The sequence below is a fragment of the Coturnix japonica genome, chromosome 2 (genome assembly GCF_001577835.2).
Source record: "Coturnix japonica isolate 7356 chromosome 2, Coturnix japonica 2.1, whole genome shotgun sequence".
Taxonomy (NCBI): Eukaryota; Metazoa; Chordata; class Aves; order Galliformes; family Phasianidae; genus Coturnix; species Coturnix japonica.
The window spans coordinates 92,994,122-93,019,622 of NC_029517.1; the positions used below are offsets into that span (position 1 = coordinate 92,994,122).

General features: G+C 40.6%; 1 protein-coding gene across 2 annotated transcripts in view; it reads right to left on the bottom strand.

Annotated features, from left to right (window-relative positions):
* The window catches only part of ANKRD29 (ankyrin repeat domain 29), a 28,500-nt gene continuing 2,999 nt past the window's right edge, over positions 1–25,501 (bottom strand). The window contains exons 1-10 of one of the 2 annotated variants that reach the window (XM_015855443.2): positions 24,775–24,949; positions 24,577–24,687; positions 22,525–22,623; positions 20,594–20,692; positions 15,191–15,289; positions 12,587–12,685; positions 7,646–7,744; positions 7,021–7,116; positions 5,887–5,985; positions 1–4,569 (exon numbers count right to left, since the gene is read on the bottom strand). In XM_015855443.2, coding sequence (XP_015710929.1) covers positions 4,486–4,569; positions 5,887–5,985; positions 7,021–7,116; positions 7,646–7,744; positions 12,587–12,685; positions 15,191–15,289; positions 20,594–20,692; positions 22,525–22,605 — 756 coding nt within the window. In that variant the 5' untranslated portion in view covers positions 22,606–22,623; positions 24,577–24,687; positions 24,775–24,949 and the 3' untranslated portion in view covers positions 1–4,485. Of the gene's footprint in view, positions 4,570–5,886; positions 5,986–7,020; positions 7,117–7,645; positions 7,745–12,586; positions 12,686–15,190; positions 15,290–20,593; positions 20,693–22,524; positions 22,624–24,576; positions 24,688–24,774; positions 24,950–25,501 lie in introns of those variants that run through there. The other variant, XM_015855442.2, reaches the window with a different exon arrangement.

The following is a 25,501-nucleotide window of genomic DNA, read 5'->3' on the forward strand; positions in this document are numbered from 1 at the left end:
TGAGCTGAGTAATGTATTCGTTTTTATTGAAACAGTGGTATGGAAAAATATGTTTCAGCAAAGCAACATTCTCGTTTTAAAGTATCATCAGGCTTACGCTGCGTTACATTTATGTAGGTTTATTGAAGGTGTAGAAGGGCAGGTCAAAAGAAACTGGAATTCAGACAAGTATGAAACTAAGATGACATTTGAAAGGACTGAATATAGAGCTGCTGTGAGAAGGCACGACTCTATTTAGTCCCGTGTGTGCAGTATGTTACTCCAATGCTGGAAGAAAGAGCCATGTGTATGAACTTTGGTTGGACTATTAGCATACATCAGCATTTTAACACCGTTGACTCATGGAGCATGGGGTAATGACAGGGGTTCCAAACAACAGTGGTATTTTGTGTCTGTTCAGCATTTGCATTAAGTGAAGGACAAACGGGACAGTTTTTTGTGCTACCTCGTTTTATGTACAATTCTGAAACTTCCAAGACAACACGAAATTTGATTTACTTACTGATTTTCCAGTAGTCACTATGATTGGCTGAATAAGTGAGACAAACAATGATTGTTAAAGTGCATTAAGTCTGACCTGCGGCTATTTCATCTGGTGCTCTGATCCTCTCAGCTCTTCTAATCTAAACAAAGGTGGGTGGATCAATAGCAAGGTAATTTTCCTCCAGGGAGAGAATGGCATGTGCAAGAAGTGGCATTAGGTCAGGAGGTACAACGTTACCTTTTGTAACCCAAGAACCTGTCCCTGTACATTACACAGCAGTGATCATCCTACATAAAGGGCTCCATATATCTGTGATCTCCGAGGCCATACCACTACCAAGTCTCTGATGGAATGCCAGTTCTCTTTGTACCCACAGGTCCTTCCTTGTGCCGATCTCCATCTTACAATGGCTAGATATCAAAATACAGGCACAAAGCTTTATATTTTTCCTTGGCTCATGTGGAGCTTGTTCTTGCACAGGCTTTGTATTCCCTTGCAGCTGAAGTCAGCAGCCCATAATACCTACATAAATCCTAGATAGGGAGCAGGATAGGCCTCTCAATATGCAGAGACAAGCCTAAAAGCACTGTGCTACTGACACTGTTGTTTTCTGTGATACATATATTTACAACACTTCTTGAAAATGAAAGCATTTTAGTTGGTTTCTGTCCCATTTCTACTTCATGTCCTTATCCAGTACCTACCTTCCTCCTGTCAGCAATGAAGTGGATTTGGTGCCCCTTCATTTCTACTCTAAGATTATTCTTGCCTATTAATGTGAACTGGTGAGCAGCTGCTGTGTTTGATTGGTGTGTGAATGAAATCATCTATTTCCCTGCCTACCTCAGAAATGCAGTTTGGAACCTCCAGAGACGATTGTGCCTGCAGAGCACTTTGAATCCCTTACACAAAAGGCACTACAGCAATGTAAAGAGCTACTGTCGATATCAACGAATCATTCAGCCAGGTAGAGAATGCAGGTTTCCGTTTTAGAACAACAAACAAACCACAGCAGTACTTACTGAGCACTTTAAAGATAACGGTGATTACACAAACACTAAGAATTATTAAGGTTTCTTTGTGAAAAGGTTAACTGCATGGTGGTAAACAGTATTGCAACTTCCAAGCCCATCTACAGCCAAAATAAGCACCAGGTTACAGAGAACTCAAAGCCAAATCCAGCCCTCTCTTCAAAGGCTCTGAGACGAATCAAATACCAGAAGGTCTTCATGCCCAAAAATCCCAAGCTGGATGAAGAGGGTCTTGGCTGAAGCCAGAATCAACTTCATCCTGGACAAGGCAGAGAAAGGTTTTCCTGACGCCTCTCTACCATATTGTACAGTCTGTGAACCTTACCACTGAGCATTTAAGGAGGGCCTAAAGGGAGCTACGAGCCTCTCCCTTCAAACTGTGGCAAAACCACATTTTAAATATTCTTTAGAAATAAGAAAAGCCTGTCATAAGCCCAACATTGCTCAGAAAAGGAGATCTAGTAACTGCATCCCCTCAAAAGGCCATCAGATACTCCATATGGGATGCGTCTTCCCAGATGTTCTTCACCTGCTGCATTAGAACATAGGCTGCAGTAGCTAGTTGTGGGGGCAGCAGGAAACAGGACTTGGAAAGTCCTTCTGTGAACAGGGGGGAGCATTTTCCAATGGGCAGGCATAGCTCAAGTAGTTCTTTTGCAGAGTAGCTGTCCCTATTAGGGTGAGACTACTTGAACTTGGCAGGAGGCTACTGGAGGCCCTCCAGTGATTCTCCTTCCCCTTTACAACTACGACAGGGCTTTTCATCTTAAGAATGTGGTTTTGCTTTGTTTTGTTTTGTTTTCCAACTGTTTATATGAAGACAATTTAGGGAGAAGTATCAGTGTTGTGGCAAGGCAGCCTAGAGATCCTGTAGCTTTCTCCAGAACAGTACATTCACCTTCAACCTGCTGGGGTCTCCACATAAACCCATCCCCTCCAGCACTGCTTATTAAACAAGTTAGAGTTACAGTCTTGTAAAATGCTGTGCAACAAACTTGCTCAATAAGGCTCTCAACATTTCTCTACCTGCTCAGTTTCTTTTTTCAGTCTTTCAAAGGATTGAAACCTGGATACAATCATCCTCAACACGTCTTGCATAATTCTCTGGTTCTGTACTAATTCATCTGCAAGTTTCTGTGAGGCACAACATGATTTTAACTAAAAAATACAGCAGCATGTACTACCTAAACAATTAGATTTGCTTTTTTTTCTGGTGTTGCCTACACTGTTGGAAAACTGAAAGCCTTCCTTTCTAATGCTGAATAGAAGATCAAGAGAAATTTCAGCTGCCAAGCAAAGTTCACCACTCTCTTCATCCAACCTTGACTTCCCAGAGTTCACTCACTCACAAGAACTTTATGCTTTAGCAATATATATGGCTAATATGCTCTATGTAAACTACATTTCTTTGTGCAAACTCACTAATCTATTCTTTTCCCTCCAGATGCTGAAGTGCAAAAAATGGAGCTAAATCCTAGCCAGGCATTTTTAAAGCAGAGCATACTTTTTGTTTCCTTATGATTTTCTGTCCTCAACATCTTAAGCAAGTGAACAAGTGAAGTGCCTGGACATATATACTGGATTGACATTATACCCCAACTCACTGTAAAATCTCTGTGTTTGTGGTTAACAGGACTTAGTATGTTTTTACACTGCAGAGATGACTGGGTTTTAATGTAGCAACTTACAGTAATATGGTTTTAACAGCTCTTTACAACACCTTAACAATTTGCACTGCCTTCTGCACATAGGCACCAAGTACCACATCTCATTCTAAGCATCTCAGCCACAAAAAAAGGGCCAGATTTGCTGTTGAGGGTTCATTTTCCAGGCCCACATTCATCAGTGGGCCTGTTCATGTGTGGCTACATGTAACCCTCTCACCAGCTGTTAAAACACCTGTATGCTGTGAACTTCTCCATTAACTCCCATCACAGACTTTGGAACGAGTGCATTGCATAGTAGTTGTGGACATCAAACCATAGTGCAACTTACAGGGAAGGGCATGCAGAACATATATAGATTACTTGTAGAGCATCTGTACTGTTGTGTCTGACAAGCCAAACTTCTAGCATAGATGGTCTGCTCAGTAATTGGATCCTCTCCTGCCTGAGGAAAGGCAGGTATGTATGCTGTAGGGCTGGGGATGCTTTCCCACAGCAGTGCATTCACATTGCAAAATGCTTCACACTGACCCACTGTGTCTCTGTTGCTGGACAGAGAAATCAGTCCAGATGCTACATCAAGGAGGAAATCACTTTAGTTATTATTTGTTTGGTATCTTCTGTCATAATTCATAAAGCTCTGGATCATTTTACAAAGTTCGACCTAGAAACCAAAATGTTACTAAAGCCCTGGGCTGGCAGGAGGACTTTTCCTGTTGGGATGTCACAGATGGGATGTCCCTCTAGCCCTGTGTGGCACTTGGTGGTACAGAGGAATTGGCAGGGCTAGCACTGCCAGCAAAGGGATTGCAGCAGCACCATGGGGACCAACTGACTCCAAACAGCTGCAAGACCTGGGTGTCCTTTTGGCACAAGGGCTGAGCGCTCCCAACCCACAAGTGCACCCCGAGGCACTCATCACAGGCGTGTTGCCATGCCAGTGTGGAAATGTGTCTTTGAAACACTGGGAGCACTTGGGTGTGGGGGGGATGCACACACTGCAGGCATGGAGGAGCTAAAGTCAGTGCCAGCACTGGTAGGACCCTGGAGTGTAGGCAAGGCTGTATGCAAACATTGCTCTCAGGCCAAACCCTGCTCTTGTTGTCATCCTTCTGAGTTCAGAGATGCCAGGTGGAGGCCCAAGGGCATGGTGGCTCCCTGGCAAGGGCCTCACACATTCGCAGTCATATACTGGAGAGGCTGATCAGTTCTGCAAACTGTTCCAAAAAGCCCTTCTTGGGCAATCTAGGATTACTGTCATGCTAATATCATCGGGGCACAACTCTGCCAAACCACATTCTCTGCATTAGCTTTTCCTTTGCTTTTCCTTCGAGCGGAGGAGTCGGAGAATACGTTCATTTTTGGTTAGTTCTGCTGGCAGTTCATTTGCCTGGAAGAAAAAACCTTGAAGTTAGAAAAAATAAGCCATTATTTCCAAAACATTCTAAAAGCATTCAGCTCTGAAGAAGATGGTGCTGAGCTTAACCATTACATGCTTATTTCAGTGTTGTCTCCACCGCTGTTGGGGGTATCTTAAAAAGTAATGTTTGCATGCAGTGTGCAAGTATCACTCAAGTCTTCAAAACAATCTTATCCAGGAAGCTGTCTGGTCAGCTTATTTTGTGCTGCCTGCCCAAACTAAATGCTATCCTTCAAGTTCTCTTTGCTGCTGGCACAAAATGTAAAGAGAACACTGCTGCTACCTTGTTTTGGGGAGAGAAAAATCCAAGGAGAGATTTTAATTGCTAAGAAATAGTCAGCCCTATTCTTTAGGATAGATAATAGAAAAGCAGAGTTTGGTCTTCTTTATGTATTGAAAAAAAACAACACCCTGATTACAGAAAATACTTATAATGAATCTTCTTCTGAAAATCAGTAATTCTGTTCTGCAAATGTACTGTTTTACATCTAATTTCAAACAGGAAAAATGGGTAGAAGAGGTTATAAACACAGATTGTTTTATGCTGCACACTCTCCTGCAAATTGCCATCAACAGCAGAACAAATCTTGCGTGTTGGAGGATAACAGCAAAACATACTGCTGTACAAGCAGCATTAACTCTGCTGCCCTCAAGTGGATTGATAGAGAAATAACTTGCATAGATCTCATGTTCACTAACCAAAACATTCAGAATGAATACGCTGGATTACTTGTGTTATAAAATTTCATTGACATAATAATAAACCAGAAGTAAATACCAGTTCATTCATTCGCAGCTTAACTAAGCCAGCCAGATATCAAATGCCAACAGTAAATAGTTCATAAACACAACTCGGAAGAAGAAATGTCTATAGAAATGGACATATAGTATTATATAATAGACATATAGTATTAAAACACTTTACAGAATTAAAAAAAGACAAATTTCTGCAATCAAAGAGTTGCTGTCATAAAAGGAATCTGGAACTATTTCAGTAAACTAACATGTTTATAAGGATGTTTTGGAAAGGTGCATGTAATTTTGAGGGATTTTTAATATTAGCAACGTGCTAAATCCTAAGCAAATTTTACCAAAGGAACCCATATACACATTTCTCTCCTCAGAAATGTCCTCCTTACACATCTGTCATATGACACACAAATACAAGTTACAGCTTATCAAAACAAATAGCAGATTATGGTTCCCCAGAATATAACCTAGCCAGCACGTGACATGCACAGTTGCTTCAAAGCTTGGTGTGTCCTTGCCCAGGGTGGCATGCTGTACCTTGTTCCTGAGGCATGGGTCTGCTCCTGCTTCCAGGAGCAATGCCACTGTCCTAACATTGCCACTCAGAACAGCTGCGTGGAGGGCAGAAGTACCGTTCTGGAAAACACCAGTGAAGACATTTGAAATCAGAAGGGCAGTGAAACAAAAATATTAGCAATGAACAACCATACAAACAGTAAGTAATATGGAAAAGGTTATGTCATCAAAGAGTATGACTGTGATTTAGATAGGGTGCAGGCAGGCTAGGGAATTACAAAAGAGATGACGTTAAATGTTTCAATGAAAAAAGTCAAGATCTGTTTATCACAGTAATATCTTCTCTTAAAAATTGCCCTTGACAATAGATTAGAGGTGAAAATGAACTCAGCACTTGCTGCTGCCTGGCAGTACCAGCCATTAGCAAGTGAAAAACAAGGACAAGCAGTAATGGAAACCATCTGTGCATATTATTTCTATTCTCTGATGATTAATGTTCTCACTGGCAGACAGCTGAATGGTGATTTTATTTTTCTCACAGCTGACCTTTTGCTCGTATCTGCAAACTGACAGCTCAAGTAAGTGTGGAAGATATTTCATACTCATAATTAACAACTAAGTTAACATCACCTGGATTTTCAAGTATATCAAAACTGCCAATTAGATGCATCCAGAGAGTGTATCAAAGTGTGTGATTTATGAGTACACTCAATATATTTCACTACTAAAATGCAGCTTCCAAAGATCTGCTGTTATTTTTTAAGTCATGTTTTGAATTCAAAAACAAAGAGAATTGCTCACAACAGATCTCTCAGGATCCTAATTTGCTGACTCAAGTCAATAAAGCGCAGGGTATAAAGCTAAAAACTGCAATATCACGAGCAATCTGTTGACAGATTCAGTCAGCTGACAGAAACTAAGATAATTCTTTCCACAACACAATGTGTTTCCTCATTCCAAAAATCAAATTCACAGCATCTTTTCAAATTATTTGTTTGCATGTAGCCCCAGTGACTAAACAAGTCCATTCCATTTTTCTCTTGACTTTTTGAGGTCTTTATTGTCTTTCACTTGCATAATTAGGAACATTAGGACTTCCATTAGACTCTTTGACTTCCTGTATTTGCATAAAAATCTGTATGTTTCACTACTAACCTTCAGCAGACCAAGAGTGGGAGAAAATTTCAGTAACTCTTCTATCACATTGTTGTACCCTTTAATTGCAGCCTTTAGTAAAGCAGTTGTACCATCCTTTAAAAAAGGGAAGAAGATAGATCAGTTCAATCATAATCATTTTATCCTCATTCCCGTAGTCTGAAGGGCAACACCAGCTGTCCCCCACATCCTGAGAGAAGGGTCTTGCTCTGCTCATCACCTTTGAGAAGGCATCTCCACAACACATGCTGCTGATTTCAGGGCATCTGGAGGATTGTACCCCTCAGAGGTGAAAACTTCAAGGAGAAATAAGCCATATTTCATGCCTGTTTCTCATTTATATGGGCATCTCAGAGGGCTGGAGCAGCTCTCCTGTGAAGATAGGTTGAGAGAGCTGGGCTTGTTTAGCTCAGAGAAGGCTCTTGGGAGAACCTGTTGCAGCCTTCCAGTACTTGAAGGGAGCTTATAAGCAGGAGGGGGACTGACTGAGGGAGAAAGAGAGACTGGGAGAACATTAAAACCCAACAAACAGAATAAGCCCTGGGAACACTGGGCCTCTCTTCAGACAGCTTTCCAGCCTTAAAATAAGCCAAATCTGCAGACAAAGTACAGAAGTGCTACTCACATCCCGCGCAGCATCCCGCTCAGCTCCTCGGAGCAGCATGACTCGCACCACTTCACTATGGCCCATCTGCGATGCAATCCACAAGGGTGCAGTCCCATCCTTCAAACAAAACAAGAATGTTAAAGGTTTCACTTTTACATCCTGTACTCCTTGTCTATGGATATGGATGTACGTCAATTCCTCAACAAACTCCTGCAACACAGATAGACAGACTGATGGTTGGACTGGATGATTTAGAGGTCTTTTCCGACCTAAAGCTAAAGAACGATGTTAGATGATCACCAACTTTCAGTGTTGAGTTACACTGTCTACTCTTGGGGAACCTAATATAAATGTCCTGACTTACAGTAACAATGAGTACATTAAGGATTTTAACTGCATGAGCTCCACTAGAAAACAGGGCACTTTTCAAAGAGCACAGTGTGAACAAATCTGGTTTGCAAAAAACAAATAAGAAGAATAAATCTTATATAATCATTACAGAGTGGAAAATCTTAGAAAATAAAACGCATGCTCAAAATAAGTGAAAATTATTATTGGGTTTCTATCCCAAATGCAAAGGTGAGCTGAAACACAAAGTATTTCTTGCTGCAACTGGAAGTCAGTTTTGTGATTATTCCTCCTTTTCATAGAATCACAGAATCACAAGGTTGGAAAAGACCTACAAGATCATCCAGTCCGACCATCCTCCTATCACCTTTGCTACCACAAGCCACTAAACCATATCTTGTAGTTCCTCATCCAGACACCTCTTGAACACTGCCAGGGACAGTGACTCCACCACTTCCCTGGGCAGCCATTCCAGTGCCTGACCACTCTTTGAGAGAAAAGGTTTTTCCTTATGCCTAATCTAAACCTCCTGTGGTACAACTTGTGGCCATTTCCTCGGGTCCTGTTTGTTGCCTGGGAGAAGAGACCAAGCCCCTCCTCATCACAACCTCCCTTCAGGAAGCTGTAGAGTGCAATGAGGTCTCCCCTCAGCCTCCTCTGCTCCAGACTAAACAATCTCAGATCCCTCAGCCGCTCCTCATAAGACTTGTGCTCCAGACCCCTCACCAGTTTTGCTTATCAATGGACAAGTTTGATTCTCAGAACTAAAAGAGAACTCTAGCAGTTATGTGATGCCAAATTGATTTTCATGAGCCTTTAACAAAAGGCTTTTCCTGTATGGACTTCAACTTTTAAGTGAGGCCACAAGTAGCAGGGTGCCTTCTTGTACCCTCAGTGCCTGCCAGTTCCTCTCGCCTCACTCAGCAGCCTGAAGACTTGGCAGGAAAGACAGGAGACAAAATATACTGGTGCCTCCAGAAGAGCCTTAATGAGAAGTTTTGGAATAAAACAGCTTTTTATTTTAAATGAAATATTTCCACCTTGATCAAAGAAGCAAACTCTTCAGTGCCAAATGAAGACTCATGTGACCTGCTGAAGCTATTCAAAAACCTTGTTGAACCACTGTTCTGCTTTCTATGGGCTAGTGGCTTAATCCACTGGAAGAAACAGAAGTTATTTCCTCTTTTGGTATAGTATTCTGGTCTTTCCTCTTTCTGATTCTGAGAAAGAGCATATGTGAGCCCTGGTATCTTCAGTCTTCCCAAATGGTGAAGAACGGGGTATTTGTCAACTCTTCTATCAGATCTCTATAAATGATCACACGGAAGTTTGTGGCTGACCTCATACTAGTACATAACCTGTTAATACAATGAATGGCCTTTATGATTCAAAAATAACAAAGACTCTCTTAGACACAGAGCATGTGATTGTAGCGTGATAGCAAAAACCCTTTCAATTTATACTGTTTGCTCTGCTAGTAAACAGCTCTATTAGCCGACACTTCATAATGTTTTTTCCACCAGAGGGCTCTAAAAAGCAGCGAGAGAGACACTAAGAAGCCTATAAACTTGGAAAATGTCTGAGAGACATCTGCATCATGTGATGTGCATGAGGAACTAATGCTATGTGAACCCATGCTTCTGTTTGTGTAAGAAATGCAAATACAAGAACAGTGTGGGGAACACGTCAGCTTTCTTTCACTCACTGACATTTATGAGTCTTTTCAGTTACGAATGAAAAGAAGCAGAAGGAAACACTTGTGTTAGATAACATCAGTGTTACCAATAAGCTGTATTTAATTGTGTTGCTGTTAGACATCATCAGTTATAGGGTAGAGGCAGAAATATGTTGTGAGAAAGTGACCGTCTTGGAGAACTTCACTTAAAGGGAAGAAAGATGATGAAGTTGATGGTGCATTCCCTCTGAGTAATGTCAGCTTCTGTCTTCTAAACAAACAACGTCTCACATGTAGGTTTATGTAAACACACTTATATGGAGTAGATTAGATTTCGATCCATCCTCATGTTTATGTGAGGTGCAAAAGAAATATTACATACTACTTAGAAGTGATGTGAAGATTCCTGTATAAACAGGCATGGAGATGAGTCAGGGAAAAAAACAAGCTCAGGGAAAGAAGCAATTCAAACTATACTTTCCTCCTTTTGTCTCTCTCCCAACCAAGCAGACTGGAGACCATTACATTTATAGAATGAACAGTGTTAAATACTGCATATGTTTTAAGATGTGCTTATTTCCTTATTTGATCATAAACTCATTGTAGATACAAACTATATTTCATTATGTCCAGCAATCCCAAACACACCCTGATGGAAATTTCTGATGTTCCTTCTCCGTGCTTGCTGATGGCTTGAAATTCTAAGAAGGCCTGGATTAATCCAGGATGTGAAATAACTTCAGTATTCCCACTGATGACTTTCAGGGACAGAGAGCCCTCACTTTCAGGTTGCTCAGTGTCATCTCCTCCACCATCCTGCCCATTAGTCTTCTCGTATCATTACACCAGCTGAATTCTTATTTATAATAGGCAAACCAAGTCTGAAGTCTGTACTCTGTGTGGTTTTACTGGCTTACACCTACATGATTACATTTCATGTGTAAAAGTATTAATTTTCAGAGTATTTTGAATCAACTCAGACAGTCAAACTAAAGCTTGCTGGGACATAGGGTGCCAAAACAGTGTAACATTCATTGGCAAATAATCTTCTAGCTTTGTGTTTGAGTTAGAGAAGCAAAGAAACTTTGCCTACATCAGTCTGCAAGACACTATCCCAAGCTCTGTCTAGACAATAAGATGACAAAAAAAAAATCCAGTCCAGCTCCATGGGGGCCCCATCACAATGTCTGGAAGAATAGAAGTAAGCTAAAAATCAAGAGAAATTACATTTCCAGGGAATAAACTCTCCCGAAAGCTTTGCTATTCAGCCTTGTGAGGCCTGAGCCAGAGCACCACCAGAGATGTGCCTATATGTGCCTATTAGAAACTCTGAGGGACTGAAAAACGGGGCACAAGACCCACTGTAGAAGCAGGAAAACACATATAGAGAACATGCACATGGTCAGGAAGATGAATTATGACCTCAGACTCACAAGATAGAGAGAAAGTGTGGATGTATGAGAAAGGGAAGCATGAGCTGATGCTGGACACCCTACATCTGGTGTTACGCTGCTTCAAATAGTTTCCTATAGCAGTAAGAGCAGCACAGTTTGTAACTGATGGTAAGAATCATTTGGCATCAAAATTGCCCCATCTAGGCCTACATTCCTGGTGACCACCGTGCCACCTTTGAACAGAGTACATATTTGTTAGCAAGAAAGAGACTGAAGTCCATCCAACCATTACTTTGCTAATTAAACAGTAAAAACATTCAATTTGTTAAGGAAATCCTTCAGATTACAGTGGGCCTAAACACAAATGCCTCAGACCTATCCAGCCATAATCTTAGCAGGGATCAGAGATACCCTGAAGCAAACTAAGCCCATGCTGTTAGAGACAAAACGGAGCCAGGAGGAACATTCACATGGATCTGAACCTCTGTCTCAACTAAGATTTAAAAATGCATCACAAAGCATTGTGTTATAGAAATTGTATTGGAGAGCTGAAAAGTACTGTCAGAAAGAATTAGTTGAAGCATTATAATTACATTTTTTTTTCTAGCAGTTGGCATAAAGTGTGGTTCTTATGGTTACATGGAGTAAACTGGTTGAGGTAAATCAAAGGCTCCCCGGTTTTGTTTTAACCCACTTAGAAGGCATTAATGCATGTGCTGATCTATCTTTCCATATTGATTTTTTAGGCTATATTAACTAACAGCCAACGACACTTCATAACCTTGACCTAGGGAAACAGTACAGAGGCAGAATAGGAGCAATGAGAACATCAGTGTAGGGCATAGCTGCTAGCATCCCTCCCTGCTGGTTAATGCTCCAGCCTGAATTTCAAAGTGCACAGTGAGAATGTATAGTAAAACTAAATGTGAAAGGCTTTGTCGAAGATTAGCTTTGATACTAATATATGTGTATATTTTCAAAACCAGGTACACTAAATATATTATTGTTATCTCACAAGCTTTTCCAAGTGTTTCCAAAGTTTTCAAAAGAATGAGGATGTGATGGATCGTGTTCATGTTCACAAGTAACTTGGTGCAGCAGAAGCAGGGCAGTAGTTACAAGAGGCAGTGCAAGGCACTTACATCATCATCAAATACAAATTAAGAGTTTCATTTTGATTTAGCTGGGTCCCATGGCCCAAGCATACCCAACCTGCACAAGGTTCAAAGTTGCTCCAGAAGAACAGCCAGACGTCTGATACCTGTTTGATTTGAAGCACAATTGTTGCACACCTAAAACACGGCTTCTAGGTTCACTTCTTGCAGAAATAATCTAGGTTGTGCTCAAGCACACTGGGGCACTCGCTTCAAATCCATACAACAAATCTGAACTAAAACACAAATACAGGCACAGCCACATTCTACCTTCCAGTGAAAGACCACTATGGGAACCCAATGCCCAGTAAAAATACCAGTGTTAACTTTTAGTAACTGTAAAGTTTAGTAATTAGACACCAATGCTGCCTTGAAGGGTGGAGCTTACCTGCCGTGGCTGGTTAACTTTTGCTCCTGAAGAAAGCAGCAATCGGATGACATCCAGATAGCCTCCTTGAGCTGCCAAGAAAATTGCAGAAGCTCCATCCTGAGAACAAATACCTCCAGCTTACACTGTGTTGAAATGAAACCATTTTTTTTATACAAAACCAAACCAAATATGTTCTCCTTTCTAATCCATTATGCACTGGAACATCATATATACAGCTAAGCTCAAGAAACAACAACTAAAATCACAAGTCTTGTTCAACCAGGCTGGGTGGGGCTTTGAGCAACCTGGTCTAGAGGGAGGTGTCCCTGCCTACAGTGGGGGGGGTTGGATCTAGATGATCTTAAAGGTCCCTTCCAATCCAAACCATTCTATGATAACAAACTATGGTAACGTTTTTGTTCAGCATGCACAAGTACTAACTCCCATTGTGTTACCACACTGAGCATTAAATCCTGGATCTGGAATACTATAAGTCTTGTTCATCACCAAAGTATCAGTCTTCCTAACTAGAAATTCATTCCTATTTAGCAAAACATATTTATTCAGGTTCTTACTTACTTTTCTATGCCTATACAGGAGTGCTCTGCCACATAAATGCATATGGTAAAAACATGTCCAAGTACTTTGCAGAGCTGGAGACTGGCACTGAAGCCTGTTCTTCACATTGAAGAAGTGAGTACAGTACCACATTGCTACGCCATGCCAGCAACTACCATGCTGCTGCTCTGGCACATCTTGCAGAAGAGACTGACTCTGTAGCATAAGCATGTAGAAGTAACACATGCAAGACAGGGTATCTCCTAGCCCTATCAGAAGCCATCATTTCCCTATGCAAAGCTTGTAAAAGAAATGAACTAATTTGGGATTTATTTTTCATCAAAATATCTTTCACATGGATATGTCAGCTGGTACTTCAGATGAATATTTGCCCCTGGGTCCTCTAGGAGGCTGTTTTCTCTGCCTGCTTTGCAAATGCGTGAAATAGGGCGATCATATTGGGTGCTTTGCAGGCTTCCTCCAGAGGCACATATAGCAAGAATACATCCATTTAGAAAGTTTACAAGGTTGTGTAATATTAAATGAGCTCTTAATTATAGCATCAACCAAGACAGAGAGCTTTGGTTTGCCTATCATCCAACCAGTTTTTAAAATTAATTATTTGGTTTCTGTACTTGATTTAAATTGATGTTGCAACAAGAAAGCTGTTTAGAGGCCATTAAATATTTCTGCAAGTAATATTGTTTAGTCTTATTCTCATCTTCTCCCCTACTCCTCACAGGATTCAACTTAAAATTAAAACATCTATCTTGATGGTTTGGTGAGGACTGCCCAAGAGCTTGCTCAAAATCCTTCTCCTCTGGCTGCCTGCCACTGAAGCCAGATATTGCTGCACAAAGGCTGCTTGGCAGTGTCCCAGAACTCATAGATTGTTGTTCTGATTTTATGAGGCAGCAGTTTCTGACTGGTTTTGCCTAATGACTGACAGTCATAAAAATACATCTCTCAATCTGAATACAAATATTGCTCATTTCTAGGAGAGGCAACAAGGAAGTCATTTTACTGCCCATGAAGTATCTGCAGGTGTGATAGTATAGCTATTTTTAAACCAGGTGGAAAGCCCTGGGGTTGCCAAGCACACATGACAAACTGCCTGTAGGTTAGAAAGGTTGTTGCTCCTTGAGCAGCAGTGACAACAGAGCACCCTTCTTTATAAATGTAGTGTGGTGGCCTCATAGAGGTGGGGACTCCTTGTGCAACCAGCTCATGTCCCCTGGCATGTTGGTGACTTCTGTGGTCACCAGCCCTCAGACTGATAGCATCCTGCATATCCCATGGTAATGGCTGAAAAACCCTATATATTCACAGTGAACAAATTGCTCTTTGTCAGCCTTGTCTTCTATCCTGGAGTAGGAAAGAGTGGTGGGAAGTGAAGAGATAACCTGCCACTCCTTTCTGTTGAATGCTGAAAAGCTCAACTTATTTGAGTCTCTGTTGAAGTAAATTAAATCCAATACTTCATTGGCTCAATCTAGCTCTCTAAAAAGTCAACTAAACACTGTCAGTTCAACCTTCACATTCTTTGCCCAAAGAACTGACAAGCTAGAGAGGCACAGATACCAAATAATATCATTTTATCTGATACTTAAGAACAAAGCACAAAACTGATTTAAAGACAATGTAATTTCTGCATTTCCTGGCAGAAAACTGATGAACTGATTCTCAAATAGCTCAGTGCGCTTGTAGTTATTCTCACTTCTGTCTGCAATGTAAACCTGATGTGATAGAAAATGACATTTGGAGCTTTTGTTCACTAGTAAGGGACATCACCACAAATCTGATACAAATTTGGAACTCAGCCTTCATGCAGACAATGAACGAAAAGGAAGCTAACTCATCTTCTCTGTTTTTCGTACCACTTCTCCCAGAATAAAATAAAGCAGACAGTTAAAAATCACAACTTAGAGAAGCAGAGAACTATAAAACCACAATGTTTGGCCAATGCTTCTCAGTGCTGGAGCTGGAGTACCTGCTGCTGTCCAACCAACAGCACATTTGTTCCATCCACAGTATTATCAGTATTACCCGCGTCAAGTGACTCACATAAAGTTGATCGTGAATGTTGGCACCATGTTTCAACAGAGTTTCCACTACTTTTGCATGCCCATACTGACAAGCAGCTAGAAGAGCGGTACCTCCATCCTGTGAAAAAAATGAAGAAAAAGTACAGAAGGTTGAGAGTGAAGATGCTGAACTGAATGTTACCACGCAAAATAAGCAAATTTTAAGGCTTTTCAGAGCTTGGCTCACAACACTCCCTTTACCTGCTCCAGATACAACCAGTCATCTTCTCTTCTTTGACCAGAACTTCATGCCCTGTCATGTTCTGCCTTTTACCTGCTGATGGGTTGGATATTAGGAAGAACTTCTTTACAGAAAGGGTAGTTAGGTACTGGAATAGTCTCCCCAGGGAGGTGGTTGAATCGCCAGCCCTGGTTGTGTTTAAGAGCCGTTTGGATGTGGTGCTCAGGGATATGATTTAGTGCAGGGTTTTTAGAGTTAGGGTTCTGGTTAGGCTGCGGTTGGACTTGATGATCTTCAAGGTCTTTTCCAACCTGGGTAATTCTATGATTCTATGATTGTTGGCCTGAAGAAGAGTAGGCAGGATGCATCTAAAAGCATGCTAGCTAGATGTGGAGGCTTGCATCAGATCAAAACCATAATCATCAGTGATATTTCCAATACTTTTCTGTGGCAGTTGCACTAAGGGTAGGCCTAGGCACGTTCATCAAGTCTGGCTTGCACAGCTGCTACCACAGAAGCCATCTGAGTTGGGAAAGTGCCTCATTGTCGCTGCCTGACAACTTCAAGACAGCTGAAACAACAGAGACAACAAATGCAGGGCTTGCCACATCCTGTTGAATGTACTCAAAAGTTGCCATCTTTTCTGGTATGGAGAGGTTCTTTTTCTTCTGCCTGGGATGGCACCATGCTATCAGGCAAGGATGACACACACTCCTCATCACTAATACCAAACATTTCCTTTCTCCTTCCTTGATTTCTCCCAGTCTCAAGCTGCTCTTCCACAAAGTAAGCCATCTAAAGTATTTCAAACAAATGGCTTCTACAGCTGTTATTAGTCATTATTCGTTATTAGTGGGCAAAAGACTGTATTTTCACTGAGACTTGTTCTCTGAAACAGTTCCAAAGTCTTGTCTGAAACTTTCCACATGGACAGGTAGCCAGCAAGAGAAATAACAGCCCAAATGGCCAAATGAATTTTTTATAATGGCATACGCCAATCAAACTTATTAACCTGTGGTGCTATTTCTGTAAGTCTCACAAAAACTCAAAGTCTAACATGGCTGAAGTAATACACAGAGACTGTCTGTAATTACTCTCAAAATCTCTTCTTCACCCTTCCCCCATGCAATGTTAAAAAGCAAGCAAGGCATTAGTGTTAGCAAAGTCACAGATGTGAAGCTGTTATGTGACAATCTAAGAAATGCATGTTAATTCTGGGATATTTAAGTAATAAGTGGACAACCTGGTCAGTGGAGTTAAGTTGCTCTGTAGCTACAATGAGTCTCTAGACTTTCCTGTCATATTAATAGGAACTGCTAGAACAGAACATAAAAGTACCTCAGTAGTTCCTGGATTGGAACAACAACAATAACAAAAAAAAACCCCTCCACCTCTACATACTTAAAAACAATGGTAAAAGCTAGTAGCTTCATGAAACCTATTTCCTGTCTACAACCAGCTGAAAGCCGTTTTGTTTGAGTAATGAGTTACCAGATCAAAGGGCTACAAACAGAAAAAAAGCCAACAAAACAGGGACATTTTAAAGAACTTTCCCTGAAGGAAACTGGAAGAAAAACATTGATGAGCTAAGAAGAAAAACTGAGCTATCAAGAGTGATCATCTTCTGTAGAGAGGTATGGAAAGATGGCCTACAAGAAGCTTAAAAATATTGAGGCTCTCCATTTGCAAGGAAACAGGCACATTCAGATGCATATGGGAGTAGTTTGTTTATTGCTTTATGGCCTGCTTATCTCTTTATGGCTTGTTTTTCATTTTCTAAAACCCTCGTGTTCTCCGCACACTGTTATTTTAAGAAGACTGTTTGCTTATTGACATAATTTCTGGAGGCAAGCAAATGACAGATCCCAAACAAAGAGCAGGGTTGTGCAGCTAACCACAGTCAGCGCAGCAGAGCATAAGCTATGTGTCTGGAGCAGAACTGTGTGATCCCACATTGGAGATGTCATAGCTTTCACATAGATGGAAGTACCACTATGACAAAAAGCAACAAGTCTGGCTCCAAGAAGGGGAATTGTGGACAGGTATCCTTTCCACAGAAAACACCTTATGGAAGACAGCACTCAGTTAAATCAAGGAATTGACAATGTTTGACAAAACACTACAAAGTTCCACGTTTTTTAGTAGAAAGAAAAATCACCCCCAACTCCTGTTGAGCTTACACCTTGCTTTCCCTTATGCTTTCTTCCTCTTTGGCCAGCACAAAAGCCTTTTCCCTCCACTCTTTCTGTCTGGAGACCCAACTGCTTTACAGACTACAGGGAAAGTAGATGGAAGGATGAGAAAAAAATCAGAAGTAAATGCCTGAGTTTTCAAATCCCTTGCAGCCACGTGATTCCCACTTTATTTTTTTGGCCTCAGCTGAAACAAATAAAACACTGAAGCAATATCTTCAGGACTGGCAAGGCTCTTGGAAACTCTGAGCAGGGCAGAAAGTGGGAGCAGGGACATGTGAGCAATAACGGAGGCACTTCTAGGGCAGTAATTGCTCTGTAGCAGGAGGTTGACAGGCGATAACACTGAAAGAAGCGCTTGGCCTTGTGCTCATTTACTTCTCATACCCTGTTATTTTGACACAGCACAGCTTCCAGTAATCTCTCACAGCAGACCCTTCCAGCAAGCTGGGAACTCAGAAGAGCCAGTCTTCTCAGCTATCTGCCATTCTTTTCTTGAAACAGTTTGATCTTCTCCCTACTGGCAGTGTATGCATTAGTTGCTATTCTCCCACATAAGCACTTGGACAGTATCCGATAAGAACGTGCTGTCTGGGATGTACATCTCCATTTGCCTACCTCTTCCTTTACCTATGTCATCATTGCTTGCAAGTACCTTAGAAGTACATGGTGTATCACTTTCTATGGAGTACACTGCAAGGGAAAGAAACTGGTTTTCTGCCATTACTACCTCCTGAAAAATAGCCTCCAATACACTGCGTGACCTGCAGCATTGCTCAGAAAATATGCCACCATGGAAACCACACACACGCTCATAACATGTCACTGATTAAGAAAAATAAATAAATCTCTGATAATTTTTTCTAGGGATGTTCATTTTTCCTGTGTTGTGGTTTAAATTGGTAGGTGGCTGAGCACAACAGCTGTTTGCTCATTCCTCCCTTCTCAGTGGGATGGCAGAGAGAATTGGGGAAAAAAAAATAGTAGAACTCATCAGTTGAGATAAAACTATTTCCTGAGATAGAAAAAAGGAAAAGGATAATACTTATAACTAAATACACATACATATGAATGTATATAAAACATGATGTACAAGCAATTGCTCACCGCTCCCATACCAATGCCCATATAGCCCTCCAAGCAGCAGAAGAGTACAAGATGCACACCCACTCCCTTCAAAACACCATCCGCTTGATGTCATATGGTATGGAGTGTCCTTTTGGCTAACTTAAGCCCATTGTCCTGGTTGTATTCCCTCCCAGCTCCTTGGGCCCTTTGCTGAGAATGGACTTGGCTCTGTACAACACTGCTTTAGCAGAAACTGTAAATACTAGTGTGTTATCAACATTCATTTTTTCTTAGAACCAAAACATGCTCAGGGATATGATTTAGCAGAGGCTTGTTAGAGTTAGGGTACTATGGTTAAGCTGCAGTTGGACTTTATGATCTTTAAGGTCTGATCTTGATGATCTTCAAGGTCTTTTCCAACCTGGGTAATTCTATGATTCTATGATTCATGTCATCATAGCAGACATTCTGAAGAAAAATTTATACCAGTTCATACTAAGACAGCCTGTCATAGTGAATATCAACTCAAATGATACAAAGTGTAACAAGAATTCTTGTATTGTTTGTTCTCCTGAACTCGTGCATATAAGTAACAAACGTAGTAATTAGCATTTATAGAGAATTACATTGCAAAGAAGACAGTGGGTTTTGCATTGCCTTGTTTTGAATTGTCTGTTTCCTAAGATACCTTAAATCTCTGATTGTATTTTAAGTCCACATCTTCATTTGTAATAGAAAGTCTTTTGTAAATTGATAAATTTTGAAATGCCCTTTGAAAACAGGCAGGATCCTCATCTTTTCCAGCGCTGCTCCCAGCTGAGTGCTTTAAACAGAAAATGCCTTATCTCTGACTTAGAAAAGCTATGAAATTTACACTATTAAATTAGAAAATTGAACAAAAATGATTCAAAAGCCAATGGGAAATGCATACTGTCAATATAGGATGTTATCAATGGTGCCTCAAGTAGAACCGTATTTGTCCAAAAGTGGAAGGAATGAGGAGGGACTGAATGCAGAAAGATTTTCCCATCATTTGGACCTTTACATATTTTATCTGCCTCAGTGACTCACAAATTTATTCTGCATGCCTCAAAGCAGATCACATTATTGTCATGAAGGATCAGATAATGGCAAGCCAGCTGTTCACCCTGTGGGCCAAATCTCTACTTCTTCACAAACACCTGGTTCACAGGCTGTGCTTGTTGAAGATGTAACTGTCTCCATACACAAAATAAGGTACTGAGTCTCTTCTTTCCATCCTTAGCAAGAGTTTCCTGCATTTGCTGTTTTTCCTCCCTCAGTAAAAGCACTGCCCACCCTTACGCTTTGTCCCAAATACTCTCTGGCTTTTGGTCCAGGCTTTTCGTGACTGGGACACATTTCAGTATTTAAGTATGGTTTTTGTGGCCTGACTACAGGTCAGATGACTCAGGAGATGTAAATTCATTCACCCAATTGTACACAGCCGAATGTGAGAGAAGAATATTTCCTCTGAGTCTTACTATCTTCACATATGCTTCCTCCTGACTCTTGCTGCCCTCACTGTGATACCCTAACATAAGACTGAGAAACAACACTTATTTTAACACGCAGCTTCTTCTAATGAGTTTACCCAACACTTCGGAATCCACTGCAACCTCCTATGCTGCTAAGTTCCACAACTTTACTCCACATTGTGTTAAATCACAATTTCATTAATGTTAAATTCACTGATCGATGTTTCTGCTGTGGTCATGATGTTCCTTACCACTAGCATATTTAGTAAATATTTTCACAAGTTAATATTTCCATAGTATATTGCACTACTCACACTATTCAGAAAATGTTCAAGTGAGGAAATCTTCTCACCTTGCTGCTGCTATGTTATGTTTCATACAAAGAAGAAACAACACCCTTGACAGTCAGAAGGTATCAGCACGCAAAACCAGACCCTTCATCTTACCTTGTTCTTAAATTCAGTGGAGGCTCCAAATTCAAAGAGAAACTTCACCACATCATTGTGGCCTTGCTGTGCAGCAAAGAACAGAGCAGTTGCACCTGACTGTAGGGAAAAAAATGGGTTAATAAAACCCACCAACACACAGCATTGTTGCCCAAAGTACACATTTCAGATTAAAACTTATTAAACACAATCAATTGAATCTCAGCTGAAAAGATATGATGATTTTGAGGGCTCCAGAGGACACGAAGTATCTTAGGTGAGTGGTCAGTTTTCTTCTCATTGCACTGAGATAACTGGTTAGCATCACATATTGAATCATTCTGAAGGCTGTACAGAAGGGAAAAGTTGAAAAGAGCAAAGAGAAGCATGCTTTCCTAATTTTGTGCTTTCTAATCACATGCTGGAATAGGCTCCCCGGGGAGGTGGTTGAATCGCCATCCCTGGATGTGTTTAAGAGCTGTTTGGATGTGGTGCTCAGGGATATGATTTAGCAGAGGATTGTTAGAGTTAGGGTACTATGGTTAGGCTGCGGTTGGACTTCACAGAATCACAGAATCACTGAACAGACTTGATGATCTTCAAGGTCTTTTCCAACCTGGGTAATTCTATGATTCTATGCTGAAGGTGCAGGAAAAGGGAACTAAAGATGAAATTCTCCAGTGCCAAAGACTTTTATGACAATAGCACATGACCCATGAAGACCAGTTTAGAGCCCCTTCTCACACACGTATCTATGGGCCTCCCCTATCCATGAGGTTCACAACAATTTTTGTGTACAATAGCACTAGTTTGAGTATGTAGATTTACTTTCAGATTAGTGCCCTTGGTCTTAAATTTAATCTGTTTTCTTCCTCTCAGCAACAGAGGGATTCTAGAGGATTCCAGTGTTTCTATTTTTATTGGCTTGCTGAATCATTATGTCCAGAGTAATACTCAAGAGCAGGTCCATAAAACTGTCCACAGCTTTTTCTTCTGTTGCCTTTTCTCAAGCAATGTTTGTCTAAGGGAAAGTACATGTTTTAAATACATATTTTGTTGGGATCGGATACACTGAAAGATACCAGCATTCATAGTTAAAGCAAGTTTAGGCCAGTTAGTGCAAAGACATTAAAAATGACATCAACAGGTTTAGAATTCACTGACTCAGGGACTTGAAGACATCAGCGCAAGATTAATGCTCATGTTTCAGGTAACAAAGGAAAATGAGAAACATTTTCTTGGGTTGTTAAAGTGATGAAAATACTGCCGTCTTGCTCTTCCTGCCATCTTCCCATGCCACTGCATGTCCTTGTCGAACTGCAGTTCTTTTGGGACAAGTACAACTCTCTTTGTTATAGAGCACTGTGCTCTCTGTGTAGTCATCACAAGCCAGAATGGTTGTAGATACCCCTTGCCATTACTTGAGCAGGATAGGGTATGGGTGATTAAGTGGAGTGATATTTAGAGATGAGTTGGTTCAGAATGAGAGGCAGGAACCGCTGGGTATAACAAGTCAAAACAATGCCAAGGCTAGCAAGGGCAGCCACACTCCATGTTAATGGCCAAATTCTGCAAATCAAAAGGTGAAGGACTTCTTATCAAATGACATTGAGGCAGTCTGGAGTGTTGTAAATTCCTGTGACAATTAGCAACATGATAAATGCATAAGTGATGCAACCTGAGGGTTACACCTGAGATGTTACTGCCCCACACTAGCCTCATGTGCTGGAAATGTTTGATGAATTTTTATAAATACACTTTTGGCATCTCATTTTCTATTACAAGTTCCAGACATCGGATTCCTTCATGTCCTTAGGAGAACAGACCCTGTTTATACATACAACGCACAGCAACACCAGTTGGCAAAAAGCAGCAGACAAGAAATTTCTATTACTTGCAGTAAATCAATAGTCACTTAATTAATCCCCGTTTTAGTGCAGAACTTCTCCTACCTCCCTCTGCAGGTTGATATCTGCTCCTTGCAATATCAATTCCCGTACACAGTGTATGTGACCATAATAAGATGCAACCATCAGAGCTGTTGTGCCAAGCTGGGAATGAAGAAAAACAGATCAGTATTTTCAATAGACACCTCCAGAAATTAATCATTTCTTCTAAACAGCTGAAGGAGGTTTATGGTCAGTGTTCAGAGATCCTGCTCATTCTTTTCCTGAAAGGGGGAGCAGTTTTTCACTGAACAGATTCTAAGACAGTTTAAAACTTTCTACTAAAGAAAAGTGAAAAGTGAGTAATTACCAGCTGTTAAAGCAAATAAATTACAGACTTGCCTGCAGTGCAAAGCCTGATCAATAAATGAAAATGTATACAATAACTTTACATTACTGTCCTGAAATAAGTGTACTAAAAACATCAGCAATATTTTTGATTTCTACATTGCTTCTATCAGAAAATCTCAAAGATCTTTATATCCTTTTCAGAAGAATAGCCTTACAGGATGTAAGTGACTTGTATGAGTTATTTAATTGTGAGTCATAGTCATCATTATGATACAAGTGCCTTGAATACTAATACCATATGCAAACGACTACAGCAAATATTTTCTCTCTCCATGACTCTTCATATTGCATCAGAGAACCTTCCAGACCAGAACAACACACTCAGGTTTCCTCAATATCCCAATAAATCCACTACTGCATTGACCTAAATAAGACTTATGTTACATGTACACAGTGTGTAGGCAACATGCAAACACCACACATGAAATCTATCGATCTAAAGTCTTCATATGTACCAGTTCAATCTAAAGAAAAAATGTGTAATGTTGCAAAAAAGGCAGCATACAGCCTTAACACTATTGAAATATTTTAGTCTAGAGAATGTGTATGTCTGATAGAATGTTGGGATATTTTGCAGCACATTGTAAAAATTCTTGATCAAAGATTGTCTTATGTTGAGATAAACTGAGCAGCAGTAGAACTTCTTTTTTTTTACGTCTATCTCTGTCCTGTTTACTTCATGCATCCTTTCCTTCCTTGCCAGAATGACAAGGATTATCTTCAGAAATATTGCATGACAAGTAATTGCCTACAGAGTAAAAATGAAATAAAGATGAATAAAAATAGCTTAAAGCCAATGAGCTTAGAAAATCCCTGCACTTTGAATGCATTCAAAGTATGAGAAGATGTGGCAGGTTCACGTTACTAGCTAGAAGTTCACATTAAGGCTTGATTTACAGGCATGGCTGCCTGTGAGTCAGTCTCATCACCAATCAAAGAAAAACCGGGGACTTCTCAATCTTTATTTTCTCTGGCTTTTTGCAGTAGCTTTGCATAATCAAGTAACTGTCCATATGTTAAAGATATGCACATTATTTCTATTTTCAAGCCATTTTAAATCTCAAAATTAGCTTCAACTTCTCCAACTACAGTAAGGAAAATCCCACATCCCCTGTCTCAGTTTAAAACTATTTCTCCTTGTCCTATCATTAACAATCCATGTAAAGTTAAGATGCCAGCAGTTCTTCTGACACCACCACAGGTTGTGTATAGCTCGCCACATGCAAGCGAGGTTGGAACAACTACACATCAAAAGTAACTTTTATGCTGCTTAAATGGAAACTGTGGTCCAGGATTATTTTTGAAAAAGCTGATTATGAGGATCTCTTTTAGCTGACAGAATCATTGCTGCTAGTGCTTGATTGAGCTGACTGTTCAGAGTGATCTATTACCACAATGATATTTCCCTGCAAAGAGAAGCCCGAGGTGCTAGAATCTGTGTTTTTAATGTTGGTGCCACAAATAACTATGTAAGACACATTTTTGAGTGCTGGCAAATTCCTAACTCTTTGCTACTGATGTAAATCATCATGCTATTTTATCTTGAGTTTCAGACTTGCTTCTTGACAAGAGAAGGTTTTAAATCATGTCCAAGTGTCAAAAGAATCCCAGTGTCTGAAGTCAGATCCCTGCCACACCTTCTGTGCAGCAGGCTACAGAAAGTGATGTAAAATCAGTGCTGTGGTTATATGTGCACTGTGTGCATACACTGTCTTTGCAGTCTACATCTACTCGCCCACTGTTCAGCAGCAGCTGGAGAAGAGCCAGGTTTCCTTTTCTTGCAGCCCAAAATGCGGCATTGGCGAGTGGCGTTTCTTTCTGGTGAAAATAAAAAGCAGAAATAAACAAACAAGGAATTATAAGATGCGTTAGACAAACACAAATATGTGTTGACAGCGTGCTGACCTTTTACAGCAAGAGCATAGGAGGGAAGCTAACTTGATTTCTTTGTTCAGCTAAAGAGATCAGTCTCTGTGCTGCCTCATGCTGTTTCAAGTCTTCCCTGTGTCCATAGCAGCATGACTTCTAGCCTGCTCTGCACTTAGAGCTGATGATGCTAGTCCAGATCCCCAGGGAAACATCACAAAAAACAATGAGCTGGATGGTCTCCTTCTGAGGCGGGGCTAACCACAGTTACAGAGGGTGAATCATGTCCTGATGCAGGACATCCTCCTCCATTTCAACCTTCTGCCACCTCTTTTATTTCTGTATAAGTCCCAATATATGAAAAATATTGTTCACGTACCTTCAATACTATTAAGTTTGCCTCTTCTAAAATTAACACCCTGTAGATGTGGGCTTAAGATATATCTGCTGGATGATGCTAGAAAAGGAAGGCTAGATTCTTGCTGTCTACAGACTAATGAATTCATTTACTATACATGCAAGACAAAAACGTAAGGTAAAACTAGATTGTGAAATCTTGATATCATGGACCAGTGTGAGTCACACTGGTAGCTTTCTCAGTCCTAGAAACAGTGCCACAAAGCAGCTTCTCCTTTGTGTGAGTAAATTATTACCTCCCCAGTGTGGAGGGACAGCAAAAAAGGACACAGATTTTGCTTACAAATTCCTTGTCTCATCCCTTTGGGCAGCTGCCAAAATGTCGGCCTTATGGGTAAGTGATGTAGTG